Raw genomic sequence first — 16,426 nt, 5'->3', positions numbered from 1 at the left:
CTATGTCTTCTAATTGTAAAAAAACCCCCAAAACATTACTGAATTAATAAGAAATACTACTACAATAGTATTCAAATATAGGAATACCTGTGCAAGATCATAAATCAGACTACACTCTTTCAAAAAGGGTGTTAAATATTTTACTCCAAACTCTCAGTAAATCCTACTGTAATATCTTTGGCAAGAATTTCATTCTTTAACATTCACTGAAATATATACGCGCACGTGCGTGCGTGTGTGTATATATATATATATATTTTCTCTTTTCCATAAAAAAAGACTTCAACTTATGACATTTCATAACAGACTGAGCTATCGCAGTCTCAAAAATCCAGAAACCAGAGCTGTACATACAGCTGTACATGATTTCATACAGTGGGTCAAAGATATGACATTTCCAGCATAGTCTACCTCTAGTGCTGTGCTATGAAAGTAAATATATAAACCCACTTCACTGATCTTGTTGGTAAAGCAGAAAACTTCTACTACGTTGCTGACATTCCAAATATATTCTGAAATATAAACAGTCATATTTTAGTATGCATGCTATATATTTGTGCCTAGAAAGCTTGAAATGGGGACCAACAGTGAATTCAGAACAAAAACACAAGCATCTCCAGAGGAGTTTATCTGAAACACAGGGGAAGCATTCAGCAGCGCTGCCTTGTTTGTTTACTTTAATGGACCAATATCACACGGAAAGATGAGAATTTTCTGAGTTCAGGTGCCTCCTTATTTCAACGGTTCAGTCAGACGCTGAGGGATTAGCACAAGAACACTAACATGCTTTCTCTGCACAATGTGAACATTTCACTAGAGTGTCACAGTATGGCTCAAGACACCAGGGCTCGATACATTTAGCTTAGTAAACTGCAGAGTGGTCTGCTAAGAGGCAGGATTTGCACAAAGGCCCAGAACACTGGGAATTTTCCACAATTACTACTGAACATTATTTACAAGTGCATCTCCCCATGGTGTGATTAAAACATACATAGACATCTCCTCGGCAGAAAAGATGGAACAGCAAAGGTCTTTTTGAGGGGCTGTTGAGGGCTTTTTCGGGGATTGTTGTGCGAGTTCACTCTTTCACGCCCAATACGCCTGTCAGCAAAGGACACGGGATATGAGTGTTTTGTCACAAAAACACACTCGTAGTGGGGGTACAGACACGCGTCTGGGTTAGATCATGGTGGGGGCCACGCTGTAGAGGGTGATGTCCCCTGTAACCTGCAGTAGTGTCACCTCCTCCATCCCCCCAACCCGGTGCTCGTACTCCAGGAGATGCACTCCATCCACCGCCACCTTAAACACGTCTGGCTCCACCAGAATCTTCAGCTGGGGAGATGTGTGTATGCAAAGAGAAGCCTGTCAGAGTGTGTGCCCGTACACATAAACAACTCACACTTTCAGACTCAGCATAACATCAGAGAGCAGTGATTTGTACCTCAAACTGTCTCCCCTGCACAAAAGGGAAACCCCCATCCCTCTCCTCTGGGCCCCAGTAGCCTCCAAGGTTGGAGTTCCTGACGACTCTCTGCTCGGTGAAGCGGGGGTTAAAATGGAACACCACGTCAGGGCCTTTCACAAAGTCCACATGGAACCTGAAAGGAAAGAGAGCAGTTGATTCCAAAAGGGAGCCCTCAGGACTGCACTGAAGGGTGGGGCTGTGGTGGAAAATTAGTGCAGCCAATGACAGAGCATGTTGTTGAGGAATGTGTCCATACACAGAAGAGCATGCAGGTATGTGACATATGTGGTATACACAGAAAGCATGCAGTATGTACACACCTACATGCTTTTTACAGGGTATGGGGGTTTGTTGTCTGATTTTACATGATTACCAACCCCCCCACAAAAAGAAGAAGAGAAGAATGGGCTGCGTCATCTCCAAACAAACCAACACAGGTGTGTGTGTGCGTGCAGGCATGTTACCTGTCTCCTCCCAGAACAGGCTCTCCTACTATAGTGATGAGAAGGCGGGGCAATATACCTGCGTGGAGGGGTAGGTCATAAGGCACCAGCTGAAACAAACGCAGGACATATTCGCTTACTGTACTGCAGTAGCCTACCTCTGCAGCCAATGAAACATCAACACACGAGGCAGGAAAACATTTACAACTGCAATAGCCCATGGTGTGTTTATGACATCTCCTCCCACATACCCGTCAGCGTACACATTGCATATTTTGTAGCTTGACAGGTTCCTAGTGCTTTTCATTTCATCTGCTTTCCAACATCATCTTTTCTATTCTTTTTTTTCCTCCATAAACCTACATTAGGGAATTGTTCAAGGAGTTGCACCCTCCAGACTGGCCGGAGGACTGTCTTATGGGATTCTCCACTACCCAACTGGATTCTTTTTGTCTAAAAAGAATTTGTGGGGTCTTCCCAATAATTTTAATCATCATCATCATAATAAATATGATACCCCAATAAGGTCTTCAGAAGCCTGTCTCTTTAGCTATAACTGTAGTTATAACTGAACATACATATTAGCATCGGTCCTATCCTGCTAAGCATATATACATCATAACGGCTTTGTCTGATTACGACCAAACTCTGTAAATGTGATTCTGTGCTTCTGAAGTGGCATGGAATCAATTGAGGACTTTGGCAATGTGCTGGCAGTTAGCAGAACACTTCATCTGATTATAACTACTTTGTAGATTTGCTCCCACCAACAGCATGAATAATAGAACTCAGTCATTTTCAAAGTCTACTAAGGAAATGAATAAAAAATGCTCTCTATACTGTTACCATTTTCTAAAAACTCTCCCTCCATTACAAGTATAACCCTGCCATCAGCATGTAGTAACACAGTTAGAATACAATGCTGATGTCCTCCTGAATTACTTAATCAGCCCGAAGTAAGGAGGAATATCCATAAACAAAAACACAAGCGATGAAGTGTTTTTTTTTTTTATCAATCTCGTTAAAAATGGAAATACCATATTACGTCATTTTACTAGTACCTGAAGCATTACTAGTTTTACAGAAACACAGCCCATAGTGACACATTACACTATGCAGCTGCACCATTTATCATTCACGCCAATGATATACACACAAAAATCGATCTTTTCCTAAAACTGCAATTCTACATAACTAGAATACGAGTGGAAAATGTCACATCTACGTGACAGCACCCTGGTTTAAAAAAACAACATAACCATGACAACATTGCTTGGAATCAGGCTGTATGACCCAAAGCCCCACCCCAATTCCAAACTTCACCCAGTGACTCACTACCTCCATTCCACACACTCTCACTCACAAACACATACAAAGAAAAAACACAAAGCAAAAAACTGGACTACAGTAATCATACTGCACTAGTCCTGTAAAAATAAAAAAAGTTTGAAATAAATGTAGTTTTAACATAACCAAAAATTTAATTCAATTACAAGTAATTCAGGGCATAAAATTTGACCTAGTCAAAAACAATGGAAATACATGGGCTGAACTGTGATATTTTCATGATTCTGTATTATTAGAGGACTATATTGTACACATTCTTCCTACACAGCCTAACAAACTTAATTACAAGACATAAACCAGACATCACCACACATACAAGCCTGGAACTCACACCCTACAGCAAAATGGAACTCGGGCATCACAAGTGGCACCTGCACATATGAACAAAAGACTTCTTTCTGACTTGCCACACTGAGGATGTGTGGAAACAAAACATGTCGTTTTTAACTTCAGCTGCTCAGCCATCACACTTGCTCCAGACAGAAGCGTTCAATTATTACACATACTGCAGTCACATTACAGTTTATTCAGATTCTCCTCTACATCATGAACATGACCAGTCAGATTTAGTGCTGTAAAGATTTCACAACTGCCTGTCAGTATCCAGGTTCTATAGAAGGTACGTAAGATAAGAAATCAGGCCTATATAAGTTTCCACAGATATTTACTTCATCTGTTGTAATAAACACTAAGTGTAATACAAAGATTTGTTAAATGATGAAAAAAGTGCAATAAAAATACAAAGGCTACCAGTCTGTGTATTTATAGTAAGAGAATAATTGTTATTTGTGTAACAATAAATCATCTTAAAAATTGGAGGGGTTTATTATAGTTCGTCTATATTCTACCTGTGCAAACTACTTTATCAGAGTTGTACCCAGGCAAGCTTGTAAAAGCAGAGGTGTTTGTGTGTGTTGTAGGGCTTCATTGAGAGGGTATATCAAGGTGGAGACCACAGTGCTGTCCGCCTGCGAAAAGCTGCGATGTTCACTGCGCTCAAAAATACGGAGGTCTTTGTCCAGGCTGGAAGACAAGAAGAGGAGTTTTTCACATCTGCACGCGTTGAATCTCGGCTATCAAGATGGCCAGACCACAGTATACGACTGTGTCCAGTTTGAACACTGTCCCGACCCTGCACCTGCCTTCAGACAACCAAATACAGCACTAGACCGACACCACCAGACCAGCGTGAGTAGTGCCAGTACACCACAAAGCAAGAGTCAGGAGCCCCACTGAACAAGATGCACCTAGACACCCATAGCGTGGTTACACACCACACATCCCACAACAGACGGAAGAACACACACGTTTAGCAGTACTCACCAGGGTGCCTCTAGGCGCACCAGGGCCTCCGTATGGTCCCATGGGCCCAGGGCCGAAGCCCCCTGGAGGGCCAGGCTGTGAAGGGAAGCCCCCTCCAGGCACACCCCAAGACCCGGGAGGTAGAGGGGGGAACGCTCCACCCGCAAAGCCAGGCCCAGGGCCTGGAGCTGGAGGAAAGGCAGGAGGGCCTCCAGGCCCATACATGCCTGAGGCGGGTGGTCCTGGTGGTCCTGCTGGGTAGGGAGCGTTGGGGTACGGTCCCTGTGGAGCCCCAGGGGTGGAGGGGAACTGGCCACCAGAGTATGGCATGGGTGCCCCGCCTGGAGGAAATTGCCCTGGGTTCGAGGGAAACTGTGGAGGCACCCCAGGGCCAGGAGGGTATCCTGCCGGGGCAGAGGGGGCATTGGGATACTGGTGTGGTGCAACGGGCCCATGGGGGAAGGAGCCTGGGGCACCAGGGCCAGAATGGGGGAAACCACCAGGGGCTGAAGGCTGGGCAGGGCCTCCTGAGGCTGGGAAGCTGGGGCCACCTGGAGCTGCACCAGGCCAGCCAGGATTAGTGGGAGGGGGTGCCCCATTAAAGGCGACAGATGCGTTGTCGTTCCTGTTCCTAGACGGCTGATTCGGGGCATCATCTGAGATTGCATCAGCAAGCTGAATAGAAAAAAAAGGAGTACACAGATATACTGTTGAAGGACAAAGTCTTTATGCAACACACATAAAATCAACTGCGAGCTGTACATGGACTTATCCAAGACCTGAGTCCTACATAACGCACACAAACACACACACCCAAGCCCACACGGAAAGTTCTTAACTTTCAACATGCCTATTAAAAAGCCATTTAAAAACAGAACGTGTGAACGTCAATGTATTTTTAATTATACAACAGTTTAAACACCGATTTAATAAGATAGAAAATAACACAAAATTTCTTTTTAAAACTAGTCTACAATCTATTATGCAACATGAACGATATTTTAACTTACCGAAAACTCTTCCATGGCCTGTGGATAAAAGGCAAAGAAACAATTAGGATAGCTAATGTTCTAGGTAAGCTGTCTAGCTAGTTCAAACACTGAATGGAAGCGTATTAGGCAGTTCGTCAAAATGTAGAAAACATAGGCTACATTTAGCTAGCTACCTTATCTGTAATTATGTAAGTCACAAATATAAAATAATTAAAAACTGTCGACAATAAAAAAAAAGAGGATTAGCCAATCAAATAAAAACAAATCTGTAAAGCTAACTACTACAGATATAGCATTGACCAGTATAACTGCTTGACGGCAGTGCATTAACCGAATAATTTAAGTAACATAACATATGTAACCACTCTGCGATATTTATACCTCGCTTGAAAGAGGGCCTTCGATCAGGATCAGTTACAGTAACCCCTTTTAAATACACAAACCGATATCTACAGAAACTAAAAATTCTGAACTCTATACAGGAGGAAGTGAGGTTACGACAAGAATATGGAGTAGTTTCAACGCCATGTTTAAACACAGAGTTATAAATCATATACTAACACAAAGAATGGCTTATGTCGCCAAAATGAGCGCGCGACCGGTTTAGAAATCAGATATGCTCGCGCAGCACGCGCAGATTCCATAGAGAAGGCGGGGCTTAAAGGGATGGGCGAGATTCGTCTGCGCATGCCTCGCCAGTGGAAAGTTAGCGAAAAGCATTGAACTTGAAACAAATAAAACTGATTACAACCTTTTCACATGTAAACATATCATATACTATCGTAATTACGTTGATTCAATTATATTCCGTACCAATGAGCTTTAGTATTTGTGTGCAGATGTATTTTTGGTAACAGAAAGGCCTACTGTAGGCCAGGCTCTTAAAAGGGCATGGTATCTTGGAGCACAGAGGACTTATAAAGTATCACTTACGAATGTAAGCGTTTTAATAGATTTAAAAAGATATCCCAGTATTACCAAAAAAGTTCTAAGTTATAAATATTTTGTGTAAAGACTAGTCTATGCTAATGCATATGACTTCCAGAACAGCAGCTATTGTCTGTTTGTAATAGAAACAGCTGTAAAATGCGGAAGTTATTCATTAATAATTTCACTGAGCATTTCAAAGAATGGTTAATCTGTAGATTGTAGAAGTTCGCATTTCTGGATTGTCAGCGGTCAGGATGACGTGAAATGACGTGACAGCACGAGTGGGAAGCTTTGTGCTTGTGTTGCAACATGTTAATCACTACCCGAAGCAATTTCGTTATCTAAACGGCCTAAAACAAATTAGTCTTTAAACCTTCTGTCTTAAGCGAAGGTTCTTAATAATTATGTTCTAAATGAATTGTGCAATTAATACTGTTTTATCGATTTAAGTTCGATAATAAAACAACGATATTTATTTCATAAATGATCTTTTAAAAATATTTTTAAATTATTTATTTACAACCCGTTTGCATGCTGGACCGGAGATTGCTGCACTCGTTTTACTTTCCATTGTCTGTGAACACGACAAACATCGTCTTGAGTTACCCAATAAAATTGCACATTCTGTGCAAATCGTGGGGATGTTCTTTTAGCTGGTCTAGGATCAGGTTATTGTTACTAATTCTAAACATTTCAGACCTCATAAACGATTGGAGAAACTGATCCAAAATCAGATAGTAGCCCGCGGAGTGGTATTGCGTTTAGGATTTGTGATTGGTCGGAAGACAGTCACAAGACTGGAACGAAAGAAATACTGTACTGTTTAGCTTTTGCAATCTGAGTCTGCGCTCCAGGGAAAATGGTAAGTAGATATTGAGGTGAATTAAAATAACTACAAAGTATGGTCCCCAATACTGTAATGTAACTGAAGTATCTAAATAATATTGTTGATGTTGGTCGGTTGCCATTTTAGTGTGTCGAAAAGTGTTGCTTTCTTGTGTTCTGGTCGCTGTCGCACAGACATAACATGCAGTTCCACCCAATTCATTGTGATATGCTGCAACATGTCATTGTAAGGTGTGGGGGTACCCGCTCCTGCAGTACCGACCGAGTTGATAGAAAGTTACGGTCAGTACGCGAATATGAAGTGGCGCAGTTTAAACTGAAAATGTCATTACTTTGTGTTTGCAGTTGATGCGAGAGGTTTATATAATTGTGGAGGGTTGCTATTCTTCAAGATGTATTGTCCTCGCCAGAGAAATTCACATTTCCTGTTGAACTTTGCTAGCGATTATCAGGAAATTATGGACATACACGCACGTCCTTTACTCGTTTTTGTGTGTGTGGTTCCTAACTGACGACCAGGCGGACCCAGGTTAGTTAAGGTATTGTTTATTATCTCATTGGCCTGTGAACCGACAACCAGACAAAGAAAACGGAAAAAATCTCTGCGTTACAGTTCACAGCATACAGTCAGCATAACAATTCAGAATCAACCTACTTACGAATGATAAAAAGCAAATGATCATATTTGATATGGTCAGTTCCTTTTCACGTTAATAGGATGGACCGGCGCACCATGGGAGAATATCAAAATCAACATTTATTTATATACCGCTTTTTACAACAGATGTTGTCATAAAGCAGCTTTACAAATGTCCAAGTCCAAGCCCCCAGTGAGCAAGCCAAGGACGACAGTGACAAGGAAAAACTCCCTAGAGCATGAGGAAAAAACCATGAGAGGAACCAAGACTCAAAGGGGGGCCAACCTCCTCTGGCCTCTGTTCACCACAATAATAACAAGTTTAAGAGAAAATAAATAAGAATAGTTATTTCCAGTTTGCTAGAGGTCCCAGTCATGTCCCGATGGTGTGCACGTGTCTGAAACCCATCCCTCAAGAGAACGTCCATTTAGGGCATCAGAGAAGTAGCGGGCTGGGGTGGAGATGTGGTGGGCTACAGCAGGGAGCATCGGGGGTGGTGGAAGTAGCCGTGGGTTGAGGCTCATTAACATCATGACATCAGGGGTAGGTGTAGCTCAGCAGAAAGAGAGAATAGGTTATTAGGCATGTCCAGGTACGAGGGTGTGTAAATTAGGGAACTATAATGTGCAATGATGGACTCCGGCAGATCTAGCTATGGCAACACAGTTAAAAGAATACAGCCAAAAGGAAACACAGGCATGAGGGCACCCTGGAACATCAGCACTCTGCTGCTCTCAGTCAACAAACTTGTGACAAAAGAGGTGAAGTGACAGCATCATAACATCTCAGTTTATCATAATTTGCAATGCCCATTGACCCCCAGATCTACACCTTTATCTAAGATGGGAAGTAGTTAATAAAATGCCTGACTGTACAGATAGCCTAGCCTTAAATATTGAGACTGTGTCTGAGTCTCGAACCTTTACAGGAAGGTTTATAGCAAAGGCTCTGCCCCCTGCGGTAGATTTTCTTATTCTTGGTACTAATAAAGAGCCTGCATCTTTTGATCTAAGCAGATGTGGTGGATTGTAATGCAGTAGGAGTTCTCTATGGTACTGTTTGTGCAAGACCATTAAGTGCTTTGCTGGTCATTAGAAGTGTTTTATAATCAATGCAAAATTTTACTGGGAACCAAATTAACGTAGCTAAAATAGGAGTGATGTGATCAAATGTTCCAGTTCTAGTAAGAACTCTGGCTGCTGCATTTTGAACTAGCTGTAGCTTGTTTAGGCAATTAATAGTACAGCCAGACAGTATGGCATTACACTAGTCCAATCTTAAAGTGATAAATGCATAGACTATCTTTTCTACGTCATGTGAGGAAAGCATGTTCCTAATCTTTGATATGTTCCTAAGATGGAGAAAGGTGGTCCTAGAAATATTATTGATATGAGCTTCAAACGAGAGACTGGGATCCATAATAACTCCAAAATCTTTAACTGTGAGAGGAGATGTGATTGGGAGACCATTGAGGTTCATTGAGTAATTACAGAGTGAGGACCTAGCTGTCTCTGAGCCAAATAGTAGCACCTCTGTTTTGTCAGGATTAAGTGAGAGGAAGTTCCTCAACATCCAGTGTCTGACGTTCTTTATGCATTTGTCGATAATATTTTCTGTGCCCCTACATAAAGATTTATGAAATGTAGACTTATAGCCGCTGTAGTTAACAGGGCTATTTGTTTTTGGTGTCCTGTATTATTATTTCTTGTCTCCTGTCCAAACTAAGTCCGTGATGATAGATGCTCCCACCCCCACAGGTTCTCACTAACTTCAGCGTGAACTGGATGCATGAGGGTTAATATTAACCCACAGATTAGTGCCAGTTGAGGGAATTGCATATCGTAGAAATTCTGGCTGCTCTTCCCAGTGTAGGATATTCAAAATGAATGGTAATCCACGATGTTAATGTTAAATATTTTACAAATGGCTGACGTGATCTGTCACCTGCAATATATGCCAATTGTTTTAATCCTTTCGCAATATTTATTTCTTTATGAATGTCCTTCAGACCCACTACAATATAAATACATTTTGAGGATATAAGGTAATATATGTAATATATATTTGTGTGTGTGTGTGTACATACATATATACACGTACATATGCATATACACATAAATATTTCTTTTTCCAGAGTGAGTCCTTAGTAGTGTGTGAGGTGGATGGAGACCTGGTGAAGAAGCTACGAGAGTTTCGCTTTAGAAAGGAAACTAACAATGCAGCCATCATCAGTGAGTAACAGCACTGCAGTCTGGTGTGCTGTGTGTCTACTGTAGTCTCTGTGGCATTACGAAAAAGCTCAACTAATTCCTCCTCTGTTGTGTTCCAGTGAAGATTGACAAAGAAAGGCAGCTGGTTATCTTGGATGAGGAGCATGAGGTGAGTCTGGTTTTAAGTCGTCCTGCCAGAATCCCAGAAGGCTCTGGAGACCTGGGGAGATGTTCAGCGCTGTGTTACACTTGCTGGAAAGCATGTTGAAACAATGACACACATGTGAAGATGACGATGACATGCTGACTGGCTGACTGGCAGCTCCCTTTGTGATTTTTACACTTGTAGGACATTTCCCCTGATGAGCTGAAGGATGAACTGCCTGAAAGACAGCCCAGATATCCTTTACACAAACCCCTTTACACACTGACCAACAACTATACCACTGTGTTAAATCTCCTCCTTTGGTTAGCTGTGATTTCTTAACTTGAAACACATTTGTAGTGTACAGTTATAAATACCAGCATGATGATGGAAGAGTGTCTTATCCTCTTTGCTTTATCTTCTCCAGTCCAGCTGGTAAAAAACACCCAACATTATCACACAAATACACACAGTAGATATGTAAGGTTTTCAGTCACTTTTACATTTTCCAAATTGTGATATGTTTCAGACTCTTAAATTTGATTCAACTTCTCATCACTCTACGCACAGTACATCACAACTATGAAGAAAAAGCAGATTTTTAGATTGTTTTGTATTCAAACTAAAACTGAAATTTCCCATTTACATAAGTATTCAGACCCTTAACTTGGTACTTGGTTAAATATATGACAGATTTGAGTTCTTCTTGGGAATGAACCTACAATCTGGGCACATATTTCTGTTGGAAGTTTCTTTCATTATTCTAGTGTAATCATTCAAGCTCAGTCAGGTTGGATGGGGAGCATCAGTGAGTAGTCATTTTTAGGTCTCTCCAGAGATGCTCTCTTGGTTTCATTTTTAGGTCTCTATACCTGCTGTATTGGTTTCATTTTTAGGTCTCTATAGAGATGGTCTCTTGGTTCATTTTTAGGTCTTTCTAGAGATGCTCTGTTGGGTTCATTTTTAGGTCTCTCTAGAGATGCTCTGTTGGGTTCAGATGTGGACTCTGACTACACCACTCCAGGAGTTTTCTTGAAGCTACTCCTGCATTCTCTTTGTAGATTTTGGGCAACCTGAAAAAAAAATTTCTTCCATGATTGCTTTGCATTTTTTTGCATTTTCTTTCACTTTTCATCCTGACTTGTTTTTCAGTCACTGTCACAGAAAAACATCCTCATAGGGTTGTTCAGGTGACTTTTCGCAAACACCAAGTGTGTTTTAGTGAGGAATAGCTTCTGTTTGGCTGCACTACTGTACTAAGGCCTGATTTGGGGGTGCTGCATTATTTGTTGTACTTTTTTAAGGTTCTCATATCTCCACAGATGAACTCTGGATCTCATTCAGAGTGAACCTTTTCTATGATTTCCTTTCGGGTCGATAAAGTGTTATCTTAGCTTATCTTATTATTTGGTTCTTGGCTACTGGTCTAACCAAGGTCTCCAAATACTCAGGGTGGCCATATCTAAGGAGACTTGTTAGTAGATCCAAACTTCTGACATTTGAGAATTATGGAGGCTACCATGCTTTTGTGCTGAAGACATTTTCTTGTGTCCATCCCTAGATTTGTGCCTTGACACAGTCCTATCTCGTACCTCTATGAACAATTTTCTTGACCTCACTCTGACATGCACCATTAACTGTGAAACCTTATAGGAAGTGCTGAGCCTTTCCTTTTTACAGCTAATCAATGCTCTTAGACACAGTCAGACTCTAATTAAAGCATTTCCAGGACCATTGATACATGTAGGATGTACCAGTGGTCAACTGGAAGTTTTGTAACAAAGGATCTGAATACTTATGTTTGTCTGATATTCATCTTTTATTTTAAATAAATTTACACAACCATTTTTGCTTTGTCATTGTGGAGTATTGTGGGTAATTTGATGAGAATTTTTTAAATCCATATTTAAATTAGTCTGAAACATCAAAATGTGGAAAACTTGAAAGGGTCTGAAAGGTTTTCTCCACTGTCTTCTGCATCCACTATATTAACCTTTCTCATTTTCTCACATGCATACATATAACTACATAAATGCTATACATACACTATATGGACAAAGGTATTGGGCCACACCTTTTAATCACTGAATTCAGCCTTGTAGTCTGCCTTTACATTTGTGAATGGGTCATTCTGAAAAGCTCACTGAATTTGAGTGTGGTACTGTAATAGGATGCTACCGTTGCAACAAATCAGTTTGTGAAATTTCTTCCCTCCTAGATATTTCACATTCAAGTGTGAGTGGTATTATTGAAAAGTGGAAGCGTTTAGGAACCAGAGCAACTCCACAAAGTGGCAAACCACATAAGGTTACATAGCGGGGTCGCTGAGTGCTGAGGCACATAGTGCATAAAAGTTGCAAAAATAAACGCTCTGCTGACTCAATAACTGCATATTCCCTAACCTCCTCTGGCATTAATATCATCACAAAAACTGTTCCAGGAACTTCATGGCATGGCATGAATCACGTTTCTCTATCTGGCAGTCTAATGGACAAGTTTGGGTTTGGCGAATATTTAATGCCTCAGCATACCAAGACATTTTGGACAATTTCATGCTTTAAACTTTGTAGGAACTGTTTGGTAAAGGCTCTCTTCTCTTCCAGACTGTTCCCCAGTGCACAAAACAAGGTCCATAAAGGCATGGTTGGGTGAATTTGGTGTAGAAAAACTTGACTGGTCTGCACAGAGCCCTGACCTGCACCCCATCAAACATCTTTGGGGTAAACTAGAATGGAGATTATAAACCAGGCTCTCTCATCCAACATCAGTGTCTGACCTCACAAATGCTCTTCTTGATGAATGGGCAAAAATTCACACAGACTCACTCCAAAATCTTGTAAAAAAGAGTGGAATCTGTTATAGCTGCAAAGGATGTACCAATGCTATATTAATACCTATGGATTCAGAATGGAATGTGAGAAGGTGTGACGTGTAGGTGTGCCAATACATTTGTCCATATAGTATATGGAGTATGCACCACTACATATCTTGGCAGAGTTTAACTCTTCAGTTGTCATTTCTCACTTCAACTGTAAAACACACAAAGAAGCCCCATATTGCTCAGTTGTGTCTCTAATTAGAAGTAGAGATTCTACCTCTAATTTCTCAGGGTGTAAACCGGAGCAGCAGATGATGTATGCTGGGAGCAAGAATAAACTTGTGCAGACAGTCGAACTGACAAAGGTTAGTCCATGCACACACACATAAGAACACGCATAGTTGTGTGATTCAGAGATGCATGTGTAAGCTGAGGCAACTGTAATGAGTGCTTTGTAGATCCTACAAGACCCGTCTCCTGCACATCTTGTAGGTCTTTGAGATCAGGAACACGGAGGACCTGACTGAAGAGTGGCTGAGGGAGAAACTGGGCTTCTTTCGTTAGGAGCATCTGAAACCCGCTCAACGGAGTTGGGGAAACGATGACCAAGATATCGTACGTCGCCTCCAAGAGGAGATTAAACCATTGTCCATTTAACACTTTGTGTGTGTGTGTGTGCACGTGTGTGTGCGCGTGTGTGTGCGTGTGCACGTTTTTGGAAGACCCTACCCGAGCTAACCAGTTCCAGATTTTCACAGATCACATGAATGCAATGTTCAAAAAATGCAACCATGAATACGAATTCCTTTGCTACATGCATTTTGTAGCTTGAAGCCTTTTATACAGGTGTGCTAAAATGCCCTCCCCTTTACCAGATCTAGAACTCACCATGCAGTGGTCATTTAGCTTGAGACATTGCAGCTCAGCTTGCTAGAATCAGGAGGTGGTACACAAGGGCATGAATAGGGGTAATTATTTTTTAGAGAGATTTGGTTCAGTGTTGTTGCCATTAAATGTTTTACCATCCAAGTCCCTGTGTAGTCACCTGACTTACACCAGGGTGGAACATATTCCTTTTTTGATATGATGCTTTTTCTAGGTCTTTTATTGTGAAGTTCGGATTGTTTCGTATCCTGCGGCTGCAAATCTAAACATGAGGCATGGACACTGTGGCAGAGATGTGGAGGGGTAGTTGTGTATCTAGAAAGAATTCAGATCAGGCTCTGGAATTTGCAACTAATGAAGATCAGTTTGCAAGTTTGTGCAGATCTGTCTGGATTTGGGGAATCTGGATGTCAAGGTGGTTCCTGCATAGAGCTATAAACAAAATTAGTCTGGAGACAATTGTGGTTTTACCTGCCAGCAGTGCTGCTTTAAGTGTGAGCGTGCATGTCTGTGTGTGTATATTAGCTTGGATGAGATTTTGTTCTGAGTCCTAAAGAGTTAAATCTGTTTTATGGGCTATGATGTATCACATTCTTTTTGCTGTGACAAAATAAAAGCAGGTCACAGTCAGTTCTTTGATATTACTTATCTATTGACTTTTATTTCTGCAAAATACTATAACATTCATATACACACACACACAAATCCATAATGAGGACAAATGCTAGCTCCAGTTTCAATCTTGCTGATTCTCTTCAGCGTAGATGGTTATTGGCATTTGGTAATTAGTTTTAATGTAAATATACACGCAGTTATTGGCTTTTATCTCTTAAAACATCTGTCAAACAGTAAGTCCCCTCTGTTAATAGAAGTGCATTGCCTAGTTCTCTAGGACTCTGATCTGATTTTAATATCGTAACTGGTAAATGTGGCCGTGGTTTTTGTTCTTCACCAGGCTTGGTTAAGAAGTGGGAGCACTGGAAGTGATAATGACTAGTGTCTGGTCCTTTTATTAGTTTTCATTTATCAGTGTCATGTAAGCTGTACTTCATGGTGAATTGAATATGCTTGTGTGTGTGTGTGTAAGTAAAATGCAGCACACCAGGATATGTGAGACTGCTTTTCAGATTGGATACACCCTGCTCTTTACTGAATTATTTCAATTGTTGTTTGTCATAAACAGTCCTTGGGACCTGCCAAAATGTGCTCTAACCAAACTCTCAGTACACCTGCACCACAAATTCAGTGTTCTTATTGGCTTGGTTCAGATGTGTTGCATGCTGGGAGTGCATAAAATGGGGGGGGGGGGGGGTGTAAAGTTAGTGGAGTCCTTTTTAGTATGCTTTATTCTAATATGCACACAGATATAAACTGAACAGTTGAAGTTTGTGCCATTATTATTATTATTATTAATTAGTTGAATGAACTCAAGTAATTAACAGTAGATATACTTATAGGATATCAAAATACAGAATGAAATGCTGTACTGCTACATAGTGAAGAGACAGTGCAATAGGGATTGATTGAGGGTATGACTTGTGCTTTGCTTTGTAAGAGGTCAGATGGTGGTTGCTGCAAATAAAATCTGAATCGGGCTTTGTGTGGGCATGTGGATAAAAGATGCACTCTAAATCTGTTGTGTTCCCACAACAGAGCTGTTATCAGTAGATTCCAGCTAAAGTTACCATAGTCTGTTTGAGTAACTATTATGCTGCTAAACTGACATGCAGTCCCAACAGTCTAATATGGAGTTGAGAGTACCTGTATGAAAGCTACATAAATATAGACACACACACACACACATACAGCTTGTTCTACTCACGGTTTTAGAGAGCAAATCAACTGCATTCTGCATCTCTTAACAGTCCGATATTCACTCTTAACCTTATGTCTTTGGAATTTTTGAAACAAATTAAAATGATGAAAATAAGGTGTAAACTAGCGTGGATGAATAAGGGTAATCTTAACCATAATAATTGCTCACTACTAAATACCACGCACTGTTTAAAATGTTAGCATTTCTTGTAATAACTCTTCTTAGCTAGAGGACCACTGAGCAGTTCAGATAGTCAATTAATCTGACAGGTGGCAGGAAGATGAGACAGGGACACTCCACCCATCTGTACCACTGGCTTCTCTCTACAGAGCTTATTTTGGTGTCAGTGTGATGTCACTGCATTCTGAGTAGCTGTTCTTGTTGTAATCAGTCTGTACTCCTGTGTACTCTTCTATTAAAACAAATGTATGTTTTATTTTTCAGTGTTTCTAAGGTTTTTAAAATCAAATGTAATATGTACAATTTTTCATTTTGCCATGTTAAGTATAAGAGTGTTGAATATTTGTAATTTTTCATGGTTTATATGATCTTATCCACTGTTCCCAATAAAACTTCAGTCACCACA

General features: G+C 40.8%; 2 protein-coding genes across 2 annotated transcripts; one reads left to right on the top strand and one right to left on the bottom strand.

Moving 5' to 3' along the window:
* Window positions 1–117: 117 nt before the first annotated feature.
* On the bottom strand, window positions 118–6,162 carry lgals3a (lectin, galactoside binding soluble 3a). The gene is made up of 6 exons (XM_027010582.2): window positions 5,934–6,162; window positions 5,571–5,588; window positions 4,582–5,235; window positions 1,933–2,021; window positions 1,445–1,601; window positions 118–1,335 (listed from the first exon to the last, which is right to left on the bottom strand). Exons 2-6 carry the CDS (start codon window positions 5,583–5,585, stop codon window positions 1,180–1,182), a joined length of 1,071 nt encoding a protein of 356 aa, XP_026866383.2. The 5' UTR covers window positions 5,586–5,588; window positions 5,934–6,162; the 3' UTR covers window positions 118–1,179.
* A 1,081-nt stretch (window positions 6,163–7,243) lies between these two features.
* On the top strand, window positions 7,244–16,426 carry gmfb (glia maturation factor, beta). Its single transcript, XM_027010580.2, has 7 exons — window positions 7,244–7,344; window positions 10,101–10,197; window positions 10,296–10,345; window positions 10,526–10,575; window positions 10,674–10,756; window positions 13,431–13,504; window positions 13,632–16,426. The coding sequence occupies exons 1-7, from the start codon at window positions 7,342–7,344 to the stop codon at window positions 13,701–13,703; spliced, it is 429 nt and encodes a 142-aa protein (XP_026866381.1). The 5' UTR covers window positions 7,244–7,341; the 3' UTR covers window positions 13,704–16,426.

This window comes from Electrophorus electricus, chromosome 11 (assembly GCF_013358815.1).
Source record: "Electrophorus electricus isolate fEleEle1 chromosome 11, fEleEle1.pri, whole genome shotgun sequence".
NCBI lineage: Eukaryota > Metazoa > Chordata > Actinopteri > Gymnotiformes > Gymnotidae > Electrophorus > Electrophorus electricus.
This window is presented reverse-complemented; position numbering and strand designations above follow the sequence as displayed.